This window comes from Denticeps clupeoides, chromosome 6 (genome assembly GCF_900700375.1).
Source record: "Denticeps clupeoides chromosome 6, fDenClu1.1, whole genome shotgun sequence".
NCBI classification, from domain to species: domain Eukaryota; kingdom Metazoa; phylum Chordata; class Actinopteri; order Clupeiformes; family Denticipitidae; genus Denticeps; species Denticeps clupeoides.
The window spans coordinates 10,483,798-10,505,547 of NC_041712.1; the positions used below are offsets into that span (position 1 = coordinate 10,483,798).

Genomic DNA, 21,750 nt, shown 5'->3' on the forward strand with positions numbered 1-21,750 from the left:
CCTCCTCTCCACAACTCCAAATTTCTTTGGTTTCAGCTTGTGGTTGTTGTTTTTTTTTTTTTTATGTTTGTATCTTTGATTTATGAAAGCAACCCCCATAATCCCAATTAGGGGTGCCTTCCTGACCCCGCCTCGCCCTTATTTCCGGCCGGCCCGAGCGGCTCGGCAGAACTGCACGCCGGGCCGCTGTTTGTTTTACAACTCGAGGGCACAGTCGTGCATTATGGATGCACGTGAATCTCATTTTAATCAGAGCGGCCAGGGAGCAGGGTGGTAAATCCACACTGCGAGTCCGGCTAATTCTTTTTAATTATGGGTGATTTATTGTGGTATATTAATTATTGATAAAAAGGGAGCAATAGAGCGCGCTGTCACGGGAGCCGAGAAAATGAGGTAGTGAAAGCAGGAGAGGAGAGCGGACTGAAATAAAACAGAATAGATGAGAGACGCACACAAACACGGCTCTTGCTCTAAATCAAGCATGGCTGCTCGCTCTCTTTTCTCATCGTTTGCATGTTCGAGGGCGCACGTACGACGCCATCGAGTCTTTTCTTTTCCTGCGTGTGTGTGTGTGTGTGTGTGTGTGTGTCTGCTGCATGTGTTTCTTTGTATTTGAATTGCCCTCCTTCTGCTTTCATGGCGCTGTGCGCCCGAGCTGCAGGGACTCAACAAGTTTGCACGAAGCTTGATGATCCATGATATCCCAGCGTGACATGAGAACGCTGCAAAGGGGGATGCTGGGATGCTGCCTGGTATTTGGAAATCTGACCTTTTGGGCAGCGTAGCAACCGTGTTCCAAAATCAGAAACGTCATTTTGGACTTCTGGATCACCCTCTAGAAGTTGCCATTCAGGGTATGCACACGTTTCATTGCCAATTAAAGGTAAAAACCTGTGCACTTTGAATGTCCACTGTACGTAGGAACTGTGTGCGCTCAGCTTTGTCTGGCTTTAGTGTCCACCTCCGAACAGCCAGCTGCATTTTCCAAGCCCCCCCCCTCTTTGGGCTTAGTGGCCACTTGTATTGCAAGCTCTTTACTGTAAGACCCTGGCAGCGGAGAACATGAGGCCCATGGCCGACACCCTTGAGCGGTTAAAGGCCCCCGTTCCTACGGAGCCTCCGGAGTGGCTGTGAAAGGTGGGGACGAGAAGAAAAGCCGTGGCTGGCAGGGATTAGCTGCAGGAGATTCCCTGTGGATAGCCGTCCCTTTTTTCCCAGGGACACTGTAATATGATTACTCTGTTGTTTGCGCCCGGTCCAGTGGTTAAGTACTATGGAGACGTGGGCTTGACTACCCCCAGGATGGACAATGGAGGAAGGGAGAGCGGGAGAATTTAGGAGGGAATGCTGGAATTCTGCTCCACCAGGGACATCTGGGGTCTGGGAGAAAGAGAAAGGAAGACAGAAAATGTCAATTGAGTGAGAGGCAGCTGTTAAAAAGTTGAGGTATGGGCTGCATCTCCATGTGAACCTCACACTCACGTCCTTCTTTTACATTCTGCCATGATGGGACCTTTACTCCAAGGACATACTGTGACTGCCTAGTGCAGGGGTCAGCAGCCCTTAACACGCAAAACACGTAAAATGAAGATAACACTTAATTTTACTTTTACTTCCAATTGAACAACCTGATTAACAGCTCTGGTATGGCTGGCCAGGCGGGCTTATAGGGCATTTGTGACGCATTTTGAAATATGAAAAAAATCATGGTAATCTTCACATTTTGATTTACCATAAAAAAAAAATGGCTAAAAATAAAATACATTTAAATTAATGTTCATTTTCTAAAGCTGCGGGGATGTAAAAACTGCGTGCAGCTCTGGAGGCGTGGCTTGCCAACCCCTGGCCCAGCAAATAACACACTTGCCCATCCACCAAGATGGGTGTGGCACCCATTAACAATCGTGAAAGCTGAGGACGAAAAAAATGCACTGTTCTGTGGTATATTTCCCTTCTAGTCATTTGTACACACCGTACTGTCAAAGTTGTACATTTCCACACACAAACACAAATTGCAATGTACTAGTACCAATTTACTAGGTCTTGCTAACAGTGTCCCTATAAAGAACTTTAACTGATGTGAAGAGCATCCTCTATCTGTATCTTGCTGTGGCAGTGCAATTATTTGTATTTGTTTTTGACTGAAGTTTATAGGTGTTAAATTTTTCCTCTCACACACTTTGCGTAATCTTGGGCTGCTGCCTTGGTTGGATCTGCATAGACTGAGAAATGCTGCCAGACAGACCGACTTTTTGACTGGGGGAGCACTGTAAGTAGACTCAGCAGACTGATCATTTATTTAGTTTTTCAGAACCATGTTGTAGACGTGGTAGGGCACACAGCAAATATTTTTGAACCATTGTGCAATAGATGGGTCCAGAAATGTGTCTTTCACTAGTTCATCAATCAGAATGTTTTATTAAAAGCACTGATAATCCATCTGCATGTTTGGTTAGCTTGCGGACATGGTCCGGAGATGATTAATACAGAGAACGTGTTTGCAATGTACGCTGACAGTGCCCTGAACCAACAGAAATCTGAGATAAACAGAGCAGGAGGGAAGAGGCACGATATTGTGCTTAGTGTTGCCAGATTGAGCAGTTCTGTATTTTACACACAAAAAAATAAAGGGAACACAAAAATAAGACATCCTAGATCTGAGTGAATGAAATACTCTTATTAAATACTTTGTTCCTTACATAGTTGAATGTGCTGACAACCTGGACTCCTGGGGCAGTGGTGGCTCCCGGGGCAGTGGTGGCCTAGTGGCTAAGGAATCAGAAGGTTGCCGGTTCGAATACCGATCCGCCATGGTGCCACTGAGGTGCCACTGAGCAAAGCACCGTCCCCACACACTGCACACCCACACACTTCTCCCCGGGCGCCTGTCATGGCTGCCCTCTGCTCACTAAGGGTGATGGTTAAATGCAGAGGACACTGTGTATCACAATGACAATCACTTCACTTTAAAGCATCCGCCAACTCCTGGACAGTCTGTGGTGGAACGTGGTGTTGGTGGATGGAGCGAGAAATGATTGGACATTATTGGATTCAGGCCTGGGGAACGGGCGGGCCAGTCCATAGCATCAATGCCTTTGTCTTGCAGGAACTGCTGACACTCCAGCCACATGAGGTCTAGCATTGTCTTTCATTAGGAGGAACCAGGGCCAACTGCACCAGCATATGTTGGGTCTGAGGATCTCATCTCGGTACCTAATGGCAGTAAGGCTACCTCTGGCGAGCACATGGAGGGCTGTGCCGCCCCTCAAAGAAATGCCCCCAGACACCATTACTGACCCACCGCCAAACCGGTCATGATGGAGGATGTTGCAGACAGCAGAACATTCCAGACGGCGTCTTCAGACTGTGCTCATTGTGAACCTACTTTAGGGCCCACTGCTCACCAAGGGTGATGGGTTAATAAGTGCAGAGGACAAATTTCACTCTGTGCACCGTGTGCTGTGCTGCTGTGTATCGCATGTGACAATCACTTAACTTTAAAACTTTAAATACTTTCATCTATGAAGAGGGTGGTGCTTTCATCAATGAAGAGGGCAATTTGCAAATTTGCCAGGGCAGATTGGCGAATTTGCCAATCTGTTCTCTGGCAATTGCCAATCTGTTTCTGACCGTTTGAGCAGACACATGAACATTTGTGGCCTGCTGGAGGTCATTTTGCAGGATTCTGGAAGTGCTCCTCCTGGTCCTCTTTGCACAAAGGTGGAGGCAGTGGTCCTGCTGCTGGGTTGCTGCCCTCTTACGGTACGTGATGGCCTCACATCTCCTGATATACTGGTCTCCTGGTAGTGCCTCCCTGCTCTGGACACTACGCTGACAGACACAGCAAACCTTCTTGCCACAGCTTGCACTGACGTGCCATCCTAGATGAGCTGAACTACATGAGCCACTCTGTCTCAAGCACCACCAGCATTCGAAAGTCACTAAAACCTCAGCCGGAAAGAGCAGTGTATGAGCAGTGTATATTTTGGGAGATACTGCTTGTCAAGAGACAGGTACTAAAGAACCCAAACTTAATTTAATTGTGTTAAGTAGTCATGGCTTTGAAGTACTGATTCAAAAATCATTTATGTCTCCGTGGGTTTAGTGTCCTCCAGGACGGCAATGCCACCAACTGCAGGCCACAAGTGACAGTGAATGGCTGATTTGTGCCAAGATTACATAGATCACAGGATGTGAACCTTCAGCCACCTGAAGACCTAGGAATATCCCCCATCATCAGCATCATCAAATCGTCCATCCAGATGCTGAAAGGTTTGTTGGCATTTCTGTAAAACTAAGCGGAAAAAGAACAAAAAAAACGTTCCTTTGTGTGAATCCCCATTTGACTGAGCGCTGTGTTTTTAACACACAGGCGCTTCTTAAGGGGATCCCCTCCGTTCATCATCACCATTGTCTTATCTGCATAGAGAGCTTCTGCTCCTGTTCTCCAGTAGAACAATGGCCTCTCCACGCCACGCAAGGCCTGAAAGAAAGTTCATAAAATTTCCACTGAATGGGGAACTGCAGGGAAGCACCTTTTAAACGGTTTAGTACTCATTAGAACCCTTTTCCAGGCCAGGAACGCGCCGGCGACCTCCCACTCCTTCATTAGCCGCGGGTTCGGGCTTCTCTGCCGCGCTGCAGGCTGAGTCATGCTTCACCTGAAAATTAGCAGCGGGGCCCCGGGGACACGCCGATCGCTGCCTGTCCGATTGATCTAAAAATACATTTTGTTGTTGCTTACAGTAGAGCGGGCGTCTGAATTATTTTAAAACTCGGGAGCTTTACCAATCGACTTTTGTGTTCATGTGTCTGTCGGCAGCCTCTTGGCTCCGGGGGCCTCGGCGAGTGAATTCTAAATCTGAAATGTTGGAGCCGACAGACCTCTGCGTTTCCCCACTGTGTCATTTTTTTGACACGTAGCTTTAGAGGGAGAACGCTAACATGAGATAAACTCTCGTTACGGCGCAGAACAGGACCAGATGGCATGCCCCACTGTTTTCATACTTTCCCAGCGAAGTTGTAAATGTTTGCTCTCGGCCGTGGGCCGCAAGGCTCGGTGGGATTGCCCGGCTGGGGTCTGAACCGGCTGGCACCGAGCGGGTGCTTATGACATCTCTGCCGCCATGACAGAGAGGCAAAAATGAGACAAAGGGACAAACACAGAGAACAAGGGAGGGCAAAAATGTGTGTGAGTGTGTGTGAAACGCTTGATTCAGTGCCCACTGTGATCTCTGATGACAGATAAAACGCCTCTCAGTTGAAGCACTCGTGGATGATGTGGATGAGGTGGCCTCATCACTGGCCAGGCAACTTTCAGAGGATGAAAGCCACCTTCTGAAGAGGCTTTTCCCAAACCAAACCAATAGAAACATCATCGTGAAACACTGCAGCGCAGCACACGGTGACACAATGAAAAAGTATCCTCTGCTTTTAACCATCATCCTCGGTGAGAAGTGGGACGCCATGACAAGCGCCCGGGGAACAGTGTGTGGGGACGGTTCCGTTTCCTTATCCAGTGGGCCACCGCTGCCCCAAATTGATTGATATTTGATATCAGACATATATCATGACGAATTGTGTTATTGAACAGGTAATATATAATGTTCATAAGTAAATTATAGATAAAAGATGGTAAATAATATGTCAGATTGTTGTATTGTGCTTTTGTCCTCATCACATCTTTGGTCAGGGCAAAAAAAAAAAAAACAGTATGAACAAGCAATATGACAGCCAGTCAATTGTGTATTTCTGTCTATTTGTTTTAAACAAATCTAAATCAAATGTAAATGTGTTTATTTACAATAAAAATAAAAAAACCCTACCAGTCAAAACCCTGAAAAAACATTCACGCAAACCTTATGTACTACAAAAATATAAAAAAAATATATACAAAATGGCTCCATCTTAGTCTCCATAACTTTTGGTAGACTACTAGTGTATCTCCAACCACTACTCGGCCAGTATTAAATTGAATTCCCATTAATATATTCATTTTAATTTTCCCAATATTAAAATGAAGCATCTATATAAGTATCACGAGTACATTATTGGTCAAACATTTTGAGAATTACATAAATACTGTTTTTCACAAACAATCGGAAATGGGCTTCATCAGAGAAAATGACTTTACCCCTGTCCTCGGCAGTCCAATCCCTGTACTTTTTGCAGAACATTATGTTTTGAGAGACGTGGCTTCTTTGCTGCCCTTCTTGACACCAGGCCAACCTCCAAAAGGTTTTCACCTCATTGTGCGTGCAGATGCCCTCACACCTGCCTGCTGCCATTCCTGAGCAAATTCTGCACTGGTGGCACCCCGATCCCGCAGCTGAATCATGTTTAGGAGACGGTCCTGGCCCTTGCTGGACTTTCTTGGGTTCCCTGAAACCTTCTTCACCACACTTGAACCTCTCTTCTTGAAGTTTTTGATTTTCTGATAAATGGTTGATTTAGGTGCAATCTCACTAGCAGCAATATCCTGGCCGGTGAAGCCATTTTTATGCAGCGCAATGATGATGTTTCCTTGCAGGTAAGCATGGTTAACAGAGGAAGAACAATTATTTCAAGCATCACCCAACATCCAGTCTGCTATTCTAACTCAATCAGCATGACAGAATGATCTGCAACCCTGTGCTCCTCAACACTAGGAAGAGGATCACTGAAATGATTTCAGAAGGTCCTTTTGTGGCAGGGCTGAAATGCATGGCAAAGTGGGACTTTGCAATTTATCTGATCACTCATCATAACATTCTGGAGTACATGCAAATTGCCATAATAAAAATGGAAGCAGCAAACTGAAAATAGCATTTGTGTCAATTTCCAAAACTTTTGCCCATGACAGTATTTGCATGTGTTTTGTACTATGCAGTTATGTACATCTGCTAAAAATAAGTGTTTTTTTTTCACTGTAACATTTATAGCAATGTACTGTATAACAAAAAGTACTTTGCCCAACCTTGACCATATTTACTGCATATGGAAAATGTATTGTGTATTTTCCAGACCTTTTTGTGCCAAAACGTCGGATCTGTGTCTTATTTCTTTGTTTGAAATACCCTCCATCCAATTCCCATCACACCTCCCGACATGAGAATAAAACGCTCAGCTTGATGTTGCTGGCAGTCAGGCTGCCACGTGTCATGATAATGTCTTCATTCATGTCTATCTGCAGGACATGAAGCCGAATTATTGTGTAAGGAGCTCCAACTTTCACGAACGCGCCGCATAGAACAGTGTAAACCTATAGCTCCTTATTAAAGTGGGTGGGGAGTAATTATGGTATTTAACAAATGGTTTACTCACAGAAGAATGGGACCAGGTCACCTGAGGTCAGTGCAAGAGATAACCCACATGCCGGAATTTAGTGTGACGACACAAGGCAGGTATTGATAAGTGAGTCACCTTGTCATCTGGCCAAACAGGTCTTGGGCTATTCTGAAGGAGCAAACAGACACTCTGCGAATAAAGGCCTCTTGGTCAACATGGCAGCTTCAGTCCTGGAACACGCCCGTGTTCACCTGTAGACGAACAATCAAAACTAAATGATGCATATGACAGAAATTGGGAACCTGCAAACTTGGAAATTTCAGTTTCTGAAATAAAAGTACATATAGCAAAGGTGTTATTTCAGGTATTTTGAGACAAAAGAGACAAACATCGCAAAACTACAGTAGAGATTTTTTGCATTCAATATGCGTCTGGATGGTGGAGGAATGACTTTTAGTGAGAGGCTTAATTTCATCATGCTTTCTCAACACTGTGGGAAAAAGTCACTTTCGTTAAGCATAACTCAGTAATGGAGATGCAACCAGTGCCAATGTGTCCCACATTGTGCCAGGACGTAATGCCAAATCCATAAATGTCCAATAAAATGGAGTTCTACCCTGAATTTGCGATAGCAGAACATCTGAAGCTGATAAATTGTTGATAAAAGAGGTCTGCGGTGGAAGGCGTTCGATACACCGGCAAATCCTGCCAAGGGCAGGGGCAGAGGGTAAAGGTCAAGGAGGCGGGCCCTGGAGCCTGAGACCCCCCCCCCAAGGATTATACAAGTATAAAAGGGTCCATTCACCCGGGGCATTGACCAAAAATCACAAAGATCCACTGTTGGCCACCAACACGGCGCGGCCGTGCTGTCAATTGGCGGCAGTGTTCGGTAACGACTCTTTTTCTTTATTTTTCCCCCCTTTTCTATGTGCTCACCTGGAAGAATTTAACATCAACAAACCACCTGACAATTCCAGATCAACATGGACGCGGCGTGAGATAACGCAGACCGAACACACAACACCCGCTTGTCGGAGAGCGAAGGAAGTGTTTTATGGGCGAACTTTAATTATCGCATGAATCATTGATTTGTATGGATGCCCTCAACTCTCTGGAACCCGCCGCCACCTGGGCATTTTCGTATTTATTTATTTATTGTTAAGAGTTCGCAGCGGGAGACCTGGACAAATTGAAATGATTTCATCACAAAGCACCGCCGTTGCCGAAATAGCTCATTAAATCCGGCCGATCTTCAGACCACGTTACCACCGTTTCTGGCTTGGCCGTTTAAACCATCCACAATGCTGTGGCTAATAAGTGAATTGTGCGGCCACAAAGGCTCCATTTCTTTGCTATTGTCTGGGCTGCTGTTCCCATCAGGCCTAACGGCTCTTCACAGAGCTCTCGCTCGAGACGTTTTACACCAAGGCCACGGCACTCCCGTTGTTCCGCAATTCTCAGTTCATTACAGCCCACGGAAGGTGTGGGCTTCTAATGAAGTTCTCAGCAGCTTCTCGGCGGCGGTGTCCATGCCGGTTTCAGGTTAGCGCTGATGATACAGCAATTATGATCTGGCTCGCATCTCCGTCTTCTGCGGTGAAAAATGGGGGGATTAAATGGAGATTAAGGCAGCGCCTTTTTACTTTATCCCCGGGTAAGCCAGCCCAGCGTGCGCCTCAGAGGTGATGGAGCACCGCGTGATCCCTTCTCCAGCCAACCTGAAAACCACCACCCCCAGCTCCAAGTGCACACATCGATTCCCAAAATGTATTTAAAGCAGCGAGGTGCTGGAGGGAGGGCCGCCCAGGAACCCCGGAGAACGGCACTACATTCACCCTGGTTCCAGCAAACGTATTGCAACATGGGAGACATTCATTCATTTCTTTATTACAAATCAGTGTCAAATGCAGCTTTTTTTTTATTCGGTCGATAATTGTATCAATTACTTTTAGCAATTGTTTAATAAGGCTTAATATTTGTGTATCTTTTCTAACTAACTTGCTTGTAACTCCCACCCCACCTGTTGAGTTATACAATATGTGCTGATAGATGGTAAAATGTTCACCTGTACAGCATTTGGCAACTTACATACGTGCTTTACGATGTCCACAATAGAAACCCCCTCGTTTGGTTCACTCATTCCACATCCTAGGAGCCGAGACAGAGAAGAGTCCCATGGTGGTACCAGACCAGAGAGATGGAGGTTACAGTGGTCCAGTTTGGTGATGACCAGGGAGCATCTGAGTAGCCTGCATCAATATAAACGGGAAAATGTTGTGGAAAAGCAGTGGACGGTGAGAGAGATTATCACTGTCAGACGGGGGGCTGAAACAAAGAAAAAAACGAATGAACCGGCGATAAAGACATCGGCGGTAGAGGAGTGACGGCTGCCCCATGTTGCCTGATCCAATAGAAGAGCTTCTGTGTCTGAAAATGCTGAAAAGGCTCAAGCTGGTTCTGGTAGAAAAGGCGTCACGATGCACACGACGCATCGCAGTTTGTTGTGTATCTAGCACTGGACTTGTTTTTTCCAGCACATTCCAGAGACGTGTGATAGGACTGAGGTCAGGGTCACCATCACGGAAGAAGATGGACTGATGGACAAATCATGGCAACAGGGTGCACCATGGGTAGTAGACAAGTGGGTGATACGCTGGGCGGTGTTCTGCTGGGAAGCTGTGGGACCTGCGTCCGTGTGGATGTCGGCCTCCAAAGATCTCAGTCCTATCACACGTCCGTGGAACGTGCTGGAAAAGCAAGTCCAATCCATGGAGGCACCACCTTTACAGGACTTAGAGGTCCAGTGGATCTGTGTGTGTGGGTTTGTTGTTGGGGGATATATTAATATAAAACCATTTACATTTACAAGGACAGTCCCCCCCCCCCCCCTGCAGCAATTTAGGGTTGAGTGTCTTGCTCAGGGACACAATGGTAGTAAGTGGGATTTGAACCCGGGTCTTCTGGATCATAGGCGACTACCACCCTACATAACACATCCTTTTTTTATTTTTATTATTTGTCCTCCGCAACTCCACGTTTGCAGCTGCAGCTTCTATCCCTGCGCCTGCGAGCGGCCAGACGCGCCGAGCCCGGCAGCCCCCCTAGGTGTCTCGCTTTCGCAGCGTTTGGAGCGGGCGGGCGGGCGTGCGAGCGTCGCGCCGCGCCGCGCCGCGCCGCGCTGACGTCACCGCCGTGTTGATTTGCTCTGGCGGGGGAAGAGCGGGGTTCAGTGCGCCTGAGAGCGGCCGCCGCGGACCGCCGGACTATGCTGCAGCCCCCGTAGCCGCACACGCACGCAGGTGAGTCGGCGCGCAACACGACAAGCAGAAAAAGACAAAGAAAAAGAAAAAGAAAGAGGCACAAGTTGCACGGAGTGGCGGCTGAAGCATCAGCTGGGAAGTTTCGCTCTTTTTTTGTTGTTGTTGTTGGCGGTGTGCAGCCGACGCGCGTCTCGGTGCTCGGATACCGGCCGCCGCGTCGTCCTGCAGGTTCGCCGCGTCCTGGAGGTTTTTTTTTTTTTTGGTTTTTTTATTCTCAGCCCAAGTTGTAAGAAATCAGAACCGCGCGTGTAAAAGTGATTGGCAGGTCGTCAGGGTGTACCGAGGCGCAGACTGATTGACGGCTGGTTGGTTTGCATGTATTTTATTATCGGTGTGACGTCTCGACGTCAGTCGCACGGTGGGGACCGACAGAGATGGTCGTTTTTTAAATGTCCGTCTTGTGTTGGTGAAGGCGCAATTCGACTCACGTGCGTCCGGCTCCCCTTATAAACACCGATCGCGCGGATTCGAACCGAGATCGAACCGTCAGGTGAGCGCGCCGCGGCCACCGGGACAGGTCGGCCGCCGGTCCGAATTCCGGACTCGTCACTTTCCGGACGGACGGCTCGTCTTTATACGCGCTGTCATCTTCGGAGATTAAACGCCAGCGGCGGCGCGTCGACTCGCGGCGGGATTTTATTTTTATTTTTCCTGCTTCTCCGTCTTCTTTCCTCGATTCGTGCCGGATCTGGTCCTTCTTTCCCCCGCGACGACCCGCTTTAGAGACCGTCAGTGGGGTTAAATCGTTTTATTTTCTGATCATGGTGTCAATTCCGCCCCGCTCTGGGCTCAAGTGTCACAAATTGTCATTTTTTTTTTTTTTGTCGGCGCGCGCGCGCGCGCGAAACGCAGCCTGATGATGTCCCCACCCAGACAGCACCGGCACCGTTCGTGTCCGGTCTGGCAGTGATGATCGGTGAGAGGGTCACGGGGGTCTGGAATATACATGAAGACCCAGGCTACACTTTAAACTGCAGGTTTTAGTCCAAGCTGCTGCCATTCATTTGATCTATTAGGGCTTCTGCCTGTAAAGGGTGCCTGACGTTTTTAATATTTCGGCAAGTTGTTTGCACCCTAAATTGTCCGGGACGGTGACGGACGTGTCGGTCAAACCGAATGGCTGGAGTCCTGTGTAGGTGCTCAGGCGCTCGGCTTTCGTGGCACCCTGTGCTCCAACAGTTTCTGGCAACGGCCGCCGCCGCCTCTGCCTGGCCGCCCCTGTGACGAGAATACTGAATAAGGTGGCATTTCATTTCACAAGGCTGTCCGTGCTCTTTGTGAACCGTGCTCTTGTGCGCCGTCTCGAATGCTGTGCCGCTGGTTTTCCCAGCCGGGCTCGCGGCTTCTGACCTGGTGCCTGTTCGAATCGGCGTTGTCAAGGACGAAAACCAGGCTGCGACCAACCACCACTTTTGCCAGAAAATGCACGTTTCTCCGAATTTAGAAATAGTATGTTTTACTACGTACCCAGTACGCTTTCTGCATGTGAAATGAGGCCATCAGGAAATAAATATGTGTGTTTAAAAGCTTTTCTGTAAATTGTTCAGCATCGTGTTGCCTTTAATGGTTTAAAAAAATCAAAACGAGAAGTTATGAACTCTTTCAAAATCTCCCGGCTTTAATAGTTCAACATAGTTAAAGTACAAACATTGGCAACAAGCTATGGGGGCACAAAACAAACCCAGCCTTCTTATATACTTATTTTGTCCCCGTGTCAACTGCAGTCATATGGGCAGATTCTTCTGAAGTTCTTAGCCCCGCCCTTTTCTAGTTGATCAGGCTGTACGACGGATGAGTTTAAACCAGACTGGCAGAGCTTCCTTTAAAATAGCAGTACCGTGACTCATTTGTCCTCAAGCAAATGAATGTAACGTCACATTTTTCCCTGCAGCGGTGACATTTTTTTTTTTCCCCCTCCCCTCGTGAAGTGATGGCTCCCGGTTGACATGTGGAGCCACAGGTCCTCAGAAGTACAATTTGCCACGATGTGTGAGTGTGTGTTTTTGTCGTCTTTTCGCAGATCACGCTTGTCCTTTTTCCAGAGGTAAGTGAGCAGTCTGCTGAGGGGACACGCGACAGACTCATGAGCAGGCCCGGCAGGAGTTGGAAGGCGTTATGGATTTGACTAAGATGGGCCTGATACAGCTTCAGAACCCCAACCACCCCACGGCGCTGCTGCACAAGGCCAACCAGATGCGGCTGGCGGGCACGCTGTGCGACGTCGTCATCGTGGTGGACAGCCAGGAGTTCCACGCCCACCGGACAGTGCTGGCCTGCACCAGCAAGATGTTTGAGATCCTGTTCCACCGCAGCAGCCAGCACTACACCCTGGACTTCCTGTCGCCAAAGACCTTCCAGCAGATCCTGGACTACGCGTACACCGCCACGCTCCAGGCGAAGGTGGAGGATCTGGATGACCTGCTGTACGCAGCGGAGATCCTCGAAATCGAGTACCTGGAGGAGCAATGCCTGAAGATCCTGGAGACCATCCAGTCTTCGGACGAGAACGACAACGAGGTCCACATGAATGACGGTGACGGCGGGGAGGATGACGGCGGCGAGGAACGCAAGACTCGTATCGGGGGCAGAAATGGCTCAGCTGCCAAAAAACATTCCATGGAGGAGCTGGGGTATGTGGTGACGTCCATGCAGCAGGCCGTGTCCGGCATGGTGGACCAGAGCCCCTCTGTGTCCACGTCCTTCGGCCTCTCCACCATGAGCCCCACCAAGGCCGCGGTGGACAGCCTGATGAGTATCGGCCAGTCGCTCCTGCAGGGCGCCGTGCCGCACCACGCCTCCCACCCCATGGTGACGGAGATCAAGACGGAGATGATGCAGGTGGACGAGGGGGCCGGAGGAGCCCCGGGAAGCGCCGGGAGCCCCCGCCACATGGACGCCAGCAACGGCGAGAGGAGCGGCGAGTCGGACCGGAACAGAGACGGCCCCGGCACGCCCACCCGAAGCAGCGTGATCACCAGCGCCCGCGAGCTCCACTACGTCCGAGACGACGGCGCGGGGGACGCGGGGGCCGATGCCGTGCAGATGGGCCTGGAGGGCGTGGCCGGCATGACCGAGAAGCACCTGGCCTCTCTCTACAGCCTGCCCCCCAACCACAAGGCCGACGCCATGCTGCCCATGGCCGCGTCGGTGGCCTCGTCCCTCCACATGTCCCCCGCTCTGGCCATGTCCATGGACTTCAGCGCTTACGGGGGCCTCCTCCCTCAGAGCCTCATCCAGAGAGAGTTCTTCAACAAGCTGGGCGAGCTGGCGGCCGGGATCAAGCCTGACGGCCGCAGCCAGCACGAGCGCTGCAACGTGTGCGGGGCCGAGCTGCCGGACAACGAGGCGGTGGAACAGCACAGGTACGGGCCCCCGTCTGCTCTGCGTGTCCTGATCCTGGATCGTGTGTGTGTGTGTGTGTGTGTGTGCTTTGCAAGCTAGATAGTCTCTAGGAGGGAAGGGTGTGGGCTTATTCTTGAGGTTTTCATATTTCATATTTAGACCTGTTGGTGTACCCACATTACTTAAGGTGTGAAAGCGTCTGATAATAATTTAGATGTAAATAAATAAGTTGGCAGTTTTTACCAAATGAAGCAACGTGCTATCAGCCTGTAAACTGATAGATTTTTTTGGTTAACTGGACCTCCTGCACGACTCCTGCTTTTAAAGAAGAATCGGCTCTGTGCCAGCAGCAGTCCCTAGTGGCGGCGTGGGAGACCTGTGGAGCCCCGCCTCCCTGATCACTACCAGGCCCTCGGCGGTGGCTGGCGAGTGGCCTTCCTTATGCAGTGACATTTAGCCCTATTATCTGCACCTGGAGGGGGGGTGTGGTAGGTTCGGTTAATAGGAAGCAGGCCCCGATCCCAATCTTGACCCCCCTCGGTGGTGCAGGCGATGAGTGGGCTGCCCCGGCCCTCGGCCTTTATGGGCGCCGCAGACGGCCCCCTACAGGAAATTAGGGCTGAGCGCGGGGACCCGGCCTGACCTCCGCTCCGTAACCTCTGGGCCACGGCGCTGGCCGAGTCCGACCGCGAAGAAGGCTGGACGTGTAACTCGACGCTGCGCGCGGTACCCCCTTTTAAACCTGGTGCGGATGCCGCGTCCTTAGTAGCTGCATGATTGATACACCCAGATGTGGCCTGCGGATTAACAATTAGTTTTTTTAACTAATTATTTGAGATAAAATACAAAAAAAAAAAACATTTTTTTTATGATTGTGTTTTCTTTGTTGCTTTGTGCCATATGCCTTTTTTTTGGCATGTTTGTGACTTTTTAGTGTATTTCAGTTTTTTCCCCTCCTATCATCGTTTTCTGAAGTTTTGGTTCCGCATTTTTATAAATTTGCTGACAATTTTCTTTTTCTTTCTTTCTTTTTTTTTCCACCCCTCTCTTTTCAACGGACTTCCTTAACCGGGCAGAACTTTCTCGGTTCTAAAAGTCAAGGCCCTTGGCCCTAATCTGTAGGAATGCGGTGCGGTTAAAGATCAGGGTTAGGGTCCTGTTTTACCCCACCTCCCCTCCCCTCCCCTCCAAATATTGACGTGTCTGGAATGGAGAGTCCGACAGCCTTAATAAATACTGTCTAATGACCAGCGTGCACCCCCCCCCCCTCCCACCGACCCGCTCCGGCCATTACCAGGGGCGAGGGGAGGAGCGGACGCGGCTCCGTACATCCAGGGGAAACTATCATTGGAAAATATCATTTTAGAACTTGATTATTGATTGTCTCTCATTTTCCCGTGCCAGGTTTTCCGACGTCTCCAATTACGTTTGTGAAAAATACTTCTGCTTCAGAGTTCATTTGCCACAACCAGGTCAAGTTAACAGGCTGTAATTGTTGCCAGACAAGGCACACGGGACCTGTGTGTGTGTGTGTGTGTGTGTGTGTGTGTGTGTGAGTGAGATGAATGCATCAGTAAGTACCCGCTTCCTGTATAAATTTAGCCTGTTCCACTCTGTCCACTGAGATCTGGGTTATGTCACAGATCCAAAAAAACCAAAGTGACGAGTACGTGAGATGTGTATTGGACGGGAGGAAGAATAGCCCTTGAAGTGGCTCTCTGGAGTAATCTATTGATATCTCTGGGAGATTTATGATTTGAGGCATTCGTAAATGTGGGGCTTTGTTTGTTTTTCAATCACCCGGCGCTCCCAACAGAGTCGGAATCAAAGCCGCCTCTCCCCTGATCCGCAATGTTTAGAATCCGATGTGCGTTGTTGGATTCTTCAACGCTTTGTTTTCTTCGAGAGAGACTTTCGAGAACACAGATGCCTGACTTCACTGCGGCTGCAGCTCTCCAATAAGTAAAAGAAATAATAATAATAATAATCAGCCTACAAAACGTGGCAATCATAAATCCCCTAAAAATCCGTACCGACGGGCCGTCCCCGAAAATAAAAATTGGTGATATTTAAGCTGGAAGGGCCCAGCGCTCCAGCTCCGTTATTATTCCCCTTTTCTTCCCAGTTGGCAATGGTCACGTCCCCCCCCCCATATCTATCTCCATTTCCACATCTTGTTCCTCTCCTGTGGCACAGGGGCGTTAGCGGAGGGTGGGTGTGGGGGTGTTTAAACAGGAGGCCGGCCCCTTATCTCTGCATATCAGGTGGGCCGATAACCCCCCCCTCCCCGTGCGCTTCTCTCCAGTATACCCAGGGTAGATGGGGGGGGAGATAACGGGCGCACCGCTGCACAGGCCGATAACGGCGGCGTCGAGGCGAGCGAGGTGCGAGAGGTGCGAGTTTCCACCTGACGTTCCGGCGAGGTGTGAAGCGGCGCGCTTTTACAGGAAAACATGTCACCGCGCCTCGTAACAACTTTTCTGTTGGTACGACGGGACCGATTTAACTAGAGACGTGCTTTGGAAAGTTAATTATTGCACCGTTAAATGTTCAAATTCCCAATACATAGCTAACTAAATAAATCTATAGAGCTGTTCATGAGCAGAAAACATCATAAACTTGTATGACATATCAATCATATTCATATCAGTTCAATGCGAAACAATACAGCTGGACATATAATATGCATTTTCTTGTCCTGATGTATAGTCCCAGTATCAATACAGATTAACACACACACACACACACACACACACACTCACACTTCCAGCATCATTTGGAATATTCCACGGTGGTGTTTGTATTTCAGGCGGGTACATGATGCAGTCCGATTTATTTGGGGTCTACCGATGTATTTTTCGTCTTCACTGAGGCCTTCTGGTTCCATCTTAGAGGGACTGGCCATTAAATATTGGGGGGGGGGGGATTATTTATTTACTTATTTAGTCCTTGCTAAGAAAACCCGCGGTGTGCTGCACGTTGTGCCGTCAGTCGGTTTCTTTTTTCCTTTTTCTCCTCTCGTTCATTAGTTTACTCTCTTCAGCACATCACAGTTTTAGTTAAACAGGCCACACTGCTGCTGATTAAAAGGAGTCCTTGAAATTCCAAGTGCCTATAAATGTGCCATTTCAGAGCTGCTATTTTTGAAGCCTGTTAAGTTATCAGCGCGGTCTGCTTTTAAAACTTTAAATTGTCCCTGGCACTATCTGTTTGGATTGAGTGTGATGTTTAACTTGAGAAACGTGGGGAGTTTTTTGAGGGGTAATTAAGCCAAAGAGACGGACTTCAAACGGCCGTACAGATCACCATTTTTGCCAATTAAAATGTTCTCAGGCTGAAATTCTCTTTTTGACACTAAAGTTGTGAAGGAAAGGATCAGCACAGACTAAAATGAGATTGACCTTTTAAAGAAAGTTTCAATGAACCCAAGAAAGCAATTTTTTTCCCCTTTCCATTTAGCCAGAAAGCTCTCTGCTAAGAATTTCTGCTTATATTTATATATTTTATATATTTTTGGTGATCTCTATATAGCATTGCTCATTGTGTTTATAGAACTGTCCAACTATTTTTCAAGTATGCATTCACATAATTATATATATATATATATTTTATTATTTATATACCAGTATATAACATGCACTTGTTTTGATATAATTATTATGGGGCAAATAACCCGTCTAATCAATATAATCAGTAGTCGTGCTAAAAGTGTTTAGTTTCTTTCATCACGGTTCCTGGAATTTATTTAAATCAACATTTCACTTTAGTTTTTGCGTGGCCCTGCTCCGTTAGATCTCCCTCCCGCTGTGGTTTTTCTATACGGCTAAACGCCACCGGATTCTGTTTCTGCCAGATTCCTTTCAGAGTCCCTTATTTAGCTGTCTGTTGGCATTGCACGCTTTATGGATCTCGCGGCCTGATACGCGCAGGAATCATTTCGGACACTTCATGGTGTGTGAATAGGGCCCAGACAAAGCAGGATTACAGACGTTGAGTCCTGTGGCGCTTCCTGCGTTGAGATTTAGGCCTGTTTTTATTACCCCCCCCTCTTTTTTTTTGCTTTTGTCTGTGGTTTCCTCCTCGCCGCGGTCCTGCGAATTAGCGGACGTGAGCCCCGCAGGTTATTTTATTACATGTTTATGTGGACGTGTTTTTCGTCGTATGCAGCTCTAGAATTAGAAGCCCCTGGCCGACCGCCAATTATAGACGAGCTTTAAAAGGCACTGTGTGAACTGTAATGATTTACACAGTCACCCCTCTGATCTCAGATCAGCGCGCTGTCCTCCCTGTCAACACGCAAGATGTATCGATTAAAGACTTAACACCAGGTTACATCACGCGGATTGGACTCCACACCTTCGGTCCAGCTCCGGGATTAGCATCAAAGCTCAGCTCTCCGTTGGCTTTCGCTCCCGTATTCGCAAATACGCCGCTGATATCGGAGCGTTGACCGGAGTGAAGGGGGAGGGGGGGGTGTCGAACCGACACGTCCGCTTTTTTCCTCACACGGGCAGACAGACATTTTTGTTTACGCTCGCGTCTGCGGAAAAGGCCGGAATAAAAAAAAAAAGCACCCCGCTACGGTGGATAGAAACGTCCGCGGAGATAGGCAGGTAACCCAGTCACATCTTATTTAACAGATAAGGATCGCTGGAGCAGTCGTTGCGCAAGCCTTTCTCGCCGAGGTCGTCTGGACTGCCGGGCCCCCTTATCTGCACCCTGCAACTGGAGATTGGGGGGGGGGGGGTTAGGAGAGGAGCAGCTCGCCGTGGTGCCAGGTGGCACGCCGACCCTGCGCCAACGTCTGAAAACCACAAAGGGAGGGGGGAAATGAAAGGACGGAGGTCAGGCCTTTTTGGCCATGGCGGCGTAGGCCGAAGCCAGGTGGAGAGAAGGCACGGTGGCTCTTCGCCTGGACCACGCCCTTTTAATGTCCCTGGATCAATCAGGCCGGGCCCTTGTCCCCTATGTGCACAGTTTGTCCACCGGGCCGGGTTCCGCCTTAACTAAACTCACGTTTGACATGGCGTAGTCAGGCTGTACTTACCCTGAATGTATATCGCCCGCGTTGCTCGTGGGTATTGTTGACGCGAGGGTGGCTAAATGGCCCCCAGCATCCCAGAATAAACGTATTTGAGAACAAAACGGTTAATAATTATAGCGCGCGTCTGATTTTTTTTTTACAGCTGGCATTTGCGAGAATTATGGGCCATAGTCAGGCAGCCGAGAGCCGTATTTTGTCGCTCGGCTTTGTGTTGTGCGTAAGTGTTGTAGCCTGGAACACGACATATTAATCGAGTGGCAAAGAAACCTTGACTGTCCCCCAGAGTTTGGTCGTCTACGGAAATCTGAACAATGTATTTTGTCAAAACCCTTAATTTCACCAAAGGGGGCTGTCCAAATAAATAAATTAAATATATATTATATATTTCCCCCCTCCCGAACCAAAATACAGTGTTTTTAATCCCTTCAATATCCCATTAGCATCTGGTTTCTGGGTCCCGCGACATGAAAGACGACGTGTCTGTTCCCCCTGGCTGGCTGAGGCGCGCTGCGGAGTGCCGGACACAAAGGGGGACTGGAGCGAAAGGGCCAAGCCAAGCGTGCACAGGGGGCTGTGTGAATGTGCCGCTGGGGCTCTGGAATCCCCGGGAAGTATCAAATCAGAGAGTTCCGCGGGCTTCCACCAAGAGGGGCTCTAATTAGCTCTTTTGTTGCCCGCTGAATGGGGTGCCAGAGATTGGCAAGGGGCCCCGATAGAGTGATACAAGTGTGCTAAGAAGGGGGTCATAAAAAGCCTATCACAATGGAGTGTGTGTGTGTGTGTGTGTGTGTGTGTGTGTGTGTGTGTGTGTGGTTTTTTCTTTATGTGTGTGATAAGCTCAGGTAAGATCCTGGTGGCTGGTCACCCTCAGGTTGTTTAGATGAACACGAGTTCTCCCCATCTAGCCAATCACGTGTAATCATTCCGCATTGTTCCTGCGAGAACGCCAGTCGGAGCTTTTAAAAGGAATCTCTTGTAGCTTTGGTCAATTCTCATGCACTCTTTGATTTTAAATGCTATTGTCCTGAAACGCCCCCCCCCTTTTTTTTTTTTTTTTTTCTTTTTCTGTCTCGTCCGGGTATCTCCCATCAGTCTCCCGCTCCCGGGCGTCTGGCCTGTCCTTTTTTCGAAGCCTCGTTCATGTTCTCATTATCTCTGGTGGCAGAGGAGGAGGGAGATATGGCTGCCCCTGTCACGACGGGAGGGGAGGGGGGGGGGGGTGTAAAACGCGAACCCTTCCGACATGTTTTAAGCCACGTCCTAATCCCTCAGGATCAGTTGGATAAGTCGCCGAGTAAATCCTAACACCATAATTGATTTATGTATTTGCCGAATGAAGGTGCCCACAGTGGTTGGCATGGGAGTGGGTGGGGTTGGCAAAGAAGACCCCTGCATTTTGCATTAGGGGTAACCCTAGGACTGAGTGAGGTTTCTCTACGAATGACGGCACTTTAATGGTCACGTGACTGAGCGCACTGTACCCCCTCTCCATCACGGGAGGGTAATATTGGTCGGGACATGAGAGATCATCATTGATTTAAACCGGGCGGGGTATTTATAGAAACCGAAATGTGTTTGTTCGTTCTTTCCGATGGATGCACTCGCTTCTGATGGGTTTCTCGCTCTCTCTCTCTGTCTGGTCCTACAGCTATTTTTGCTCTGTCACAGTAATGGTGCTTGAATTTTATTGTTGAGTTACACCCATACCCCCCCCCCCCCCCCCTTCCCCTCCGAAGTGTTTTTGTGATTTTTCCGGCGGTCGGCGAGACCAAAAGTCATTCCATTTAGTGGACTGATGACCGTCGTTGGCCGCGCTGACACGCCATGAGTCAAACGGCATCATTTCTGCCGCTTGTGTCCGTGGCAGCAGGATACAGATGATACTGTCAGGGCCCTCCATACACCATTAAGCCTGCTGTAAAATAGGGGCCGCACTTCCCTCCGCATCAGGCCAGACCCCTTTTACAGCCCCGGCCTGCCGAGTGACCTTCGGGAGGGGAAGGAAGAGTCACGGCGGCACTTCCCTTGTCTTAAAGGAGAGTTTGATGGTGTTTGGGCATTGGTGGTGGGGGGGCGGGGTTTGATTGGGGGGCGGGGGTGGGCTCTGGCATGCTTTTGAAGCGGCTGGAGTGCACCCAGCTCCGGACTTTTGTTGCGTCGTCTGCGGCACCGGTGCACCAGGGCTCCGGTCCCCAACAGGTGCTGGCAGCCTTATCGGCGCGTCGGCGCTTATCTCTCAGCTTCAGCTTCCTGCATCCTCAAACGCACGTTCCAGAAGGGGGAAATATTTCACTTAGCCCTTGACCTGCACACACACACACACACACACACACACAGTTCCTCACCATCTCGAGCTGAGATCTGCCAGAGCGCTGCAGGCCCCTGCGCTGTCGACGAGGGGTTGGACGTGTCTCCCCCGTCCCCGTCGGTGGAACGTCCTCGGCTCAGAGAAGGAATACGCTCTTTGTTCCCGCGTGCACACGTGGCCTCGCGAACACGGAGACGTGAGCGGTGGAGGGACCCCCTGGAAGCAGGAGATGACAATCTGCTCTGGTTTTTGTTAAGTCCAGTCCCGGTGGGCGCAGCGCTGCCTGGCCCGGGGGTCCGGGGCCCATGAGTGGCAGCATTGTGAGGTTGCCGGGGTCCGTTACAGTAAAGTGTAGTGCAGGGGTCTCGTCCCAGACAAAGGCCAGGTCAAACAGGCCCCCATTATTTACAGTAGTCCCTTTCATTGCCCAAGTGAAACAGGAGCCTCCAGGGGCCTCATGGGAGAGCCAA

At 49.2% G+C, this 21,750-nt stretch overlaps 1 protein-coding gene and 1 long non-coding RNA gene across 3 annotated transcripts in view; one reads left to right on the forward strand and one right to left on the reverse strand.

Moving 5' to 3' along the window:
* Nucleotides 1–5,737: 5,737 nt before the first annotated feature.
* On the reverse strand, nucleotides 5,738–11,374 carry LOC114792413 (uncharacterized). Of its 2 annotated transcripts, XR_003750122.1 has the most exons (3): nucleotides 11,015–11,374; nucleotides 9,355–9,515; nucleotides 5,738–7,517 (listed from the first exon to the last, which is right to left on the reverse strand). It is a non-coding gene; the product is annotated as an uncharacterized LOC114792413 (long non-coding RNA). The 2 variants fall into 2 exon arrangements; XR_003750121.1 differs by having other exon boundaries at nucleotides 5,738–9,515.
* The window catches only part of zbtb16a (zinc finger and BTB domain containing 16a), a 95,239-nt gene continuing 83,966 nt past the window's right edge, over nucleotides 10,478–21,750 (forward strand). The window contains exons 1-2 of the mRNA XM_028983496.1: nucleotides 10,478–10,565; nucleotides 12,607–13,948. Of these exons, the coding sequence (XP_028839329.1) occupies nucleotides 12,702–13,948 (1,247 nt within the window). The 5' untranslated portion in view covers nucleotides 10,478–10,565; nucleotides 12,607–12,701. The remainder of the gene's footprint in view (nucleotides 10,566–12,606; nucleotides 13,949–21,750) is intronic.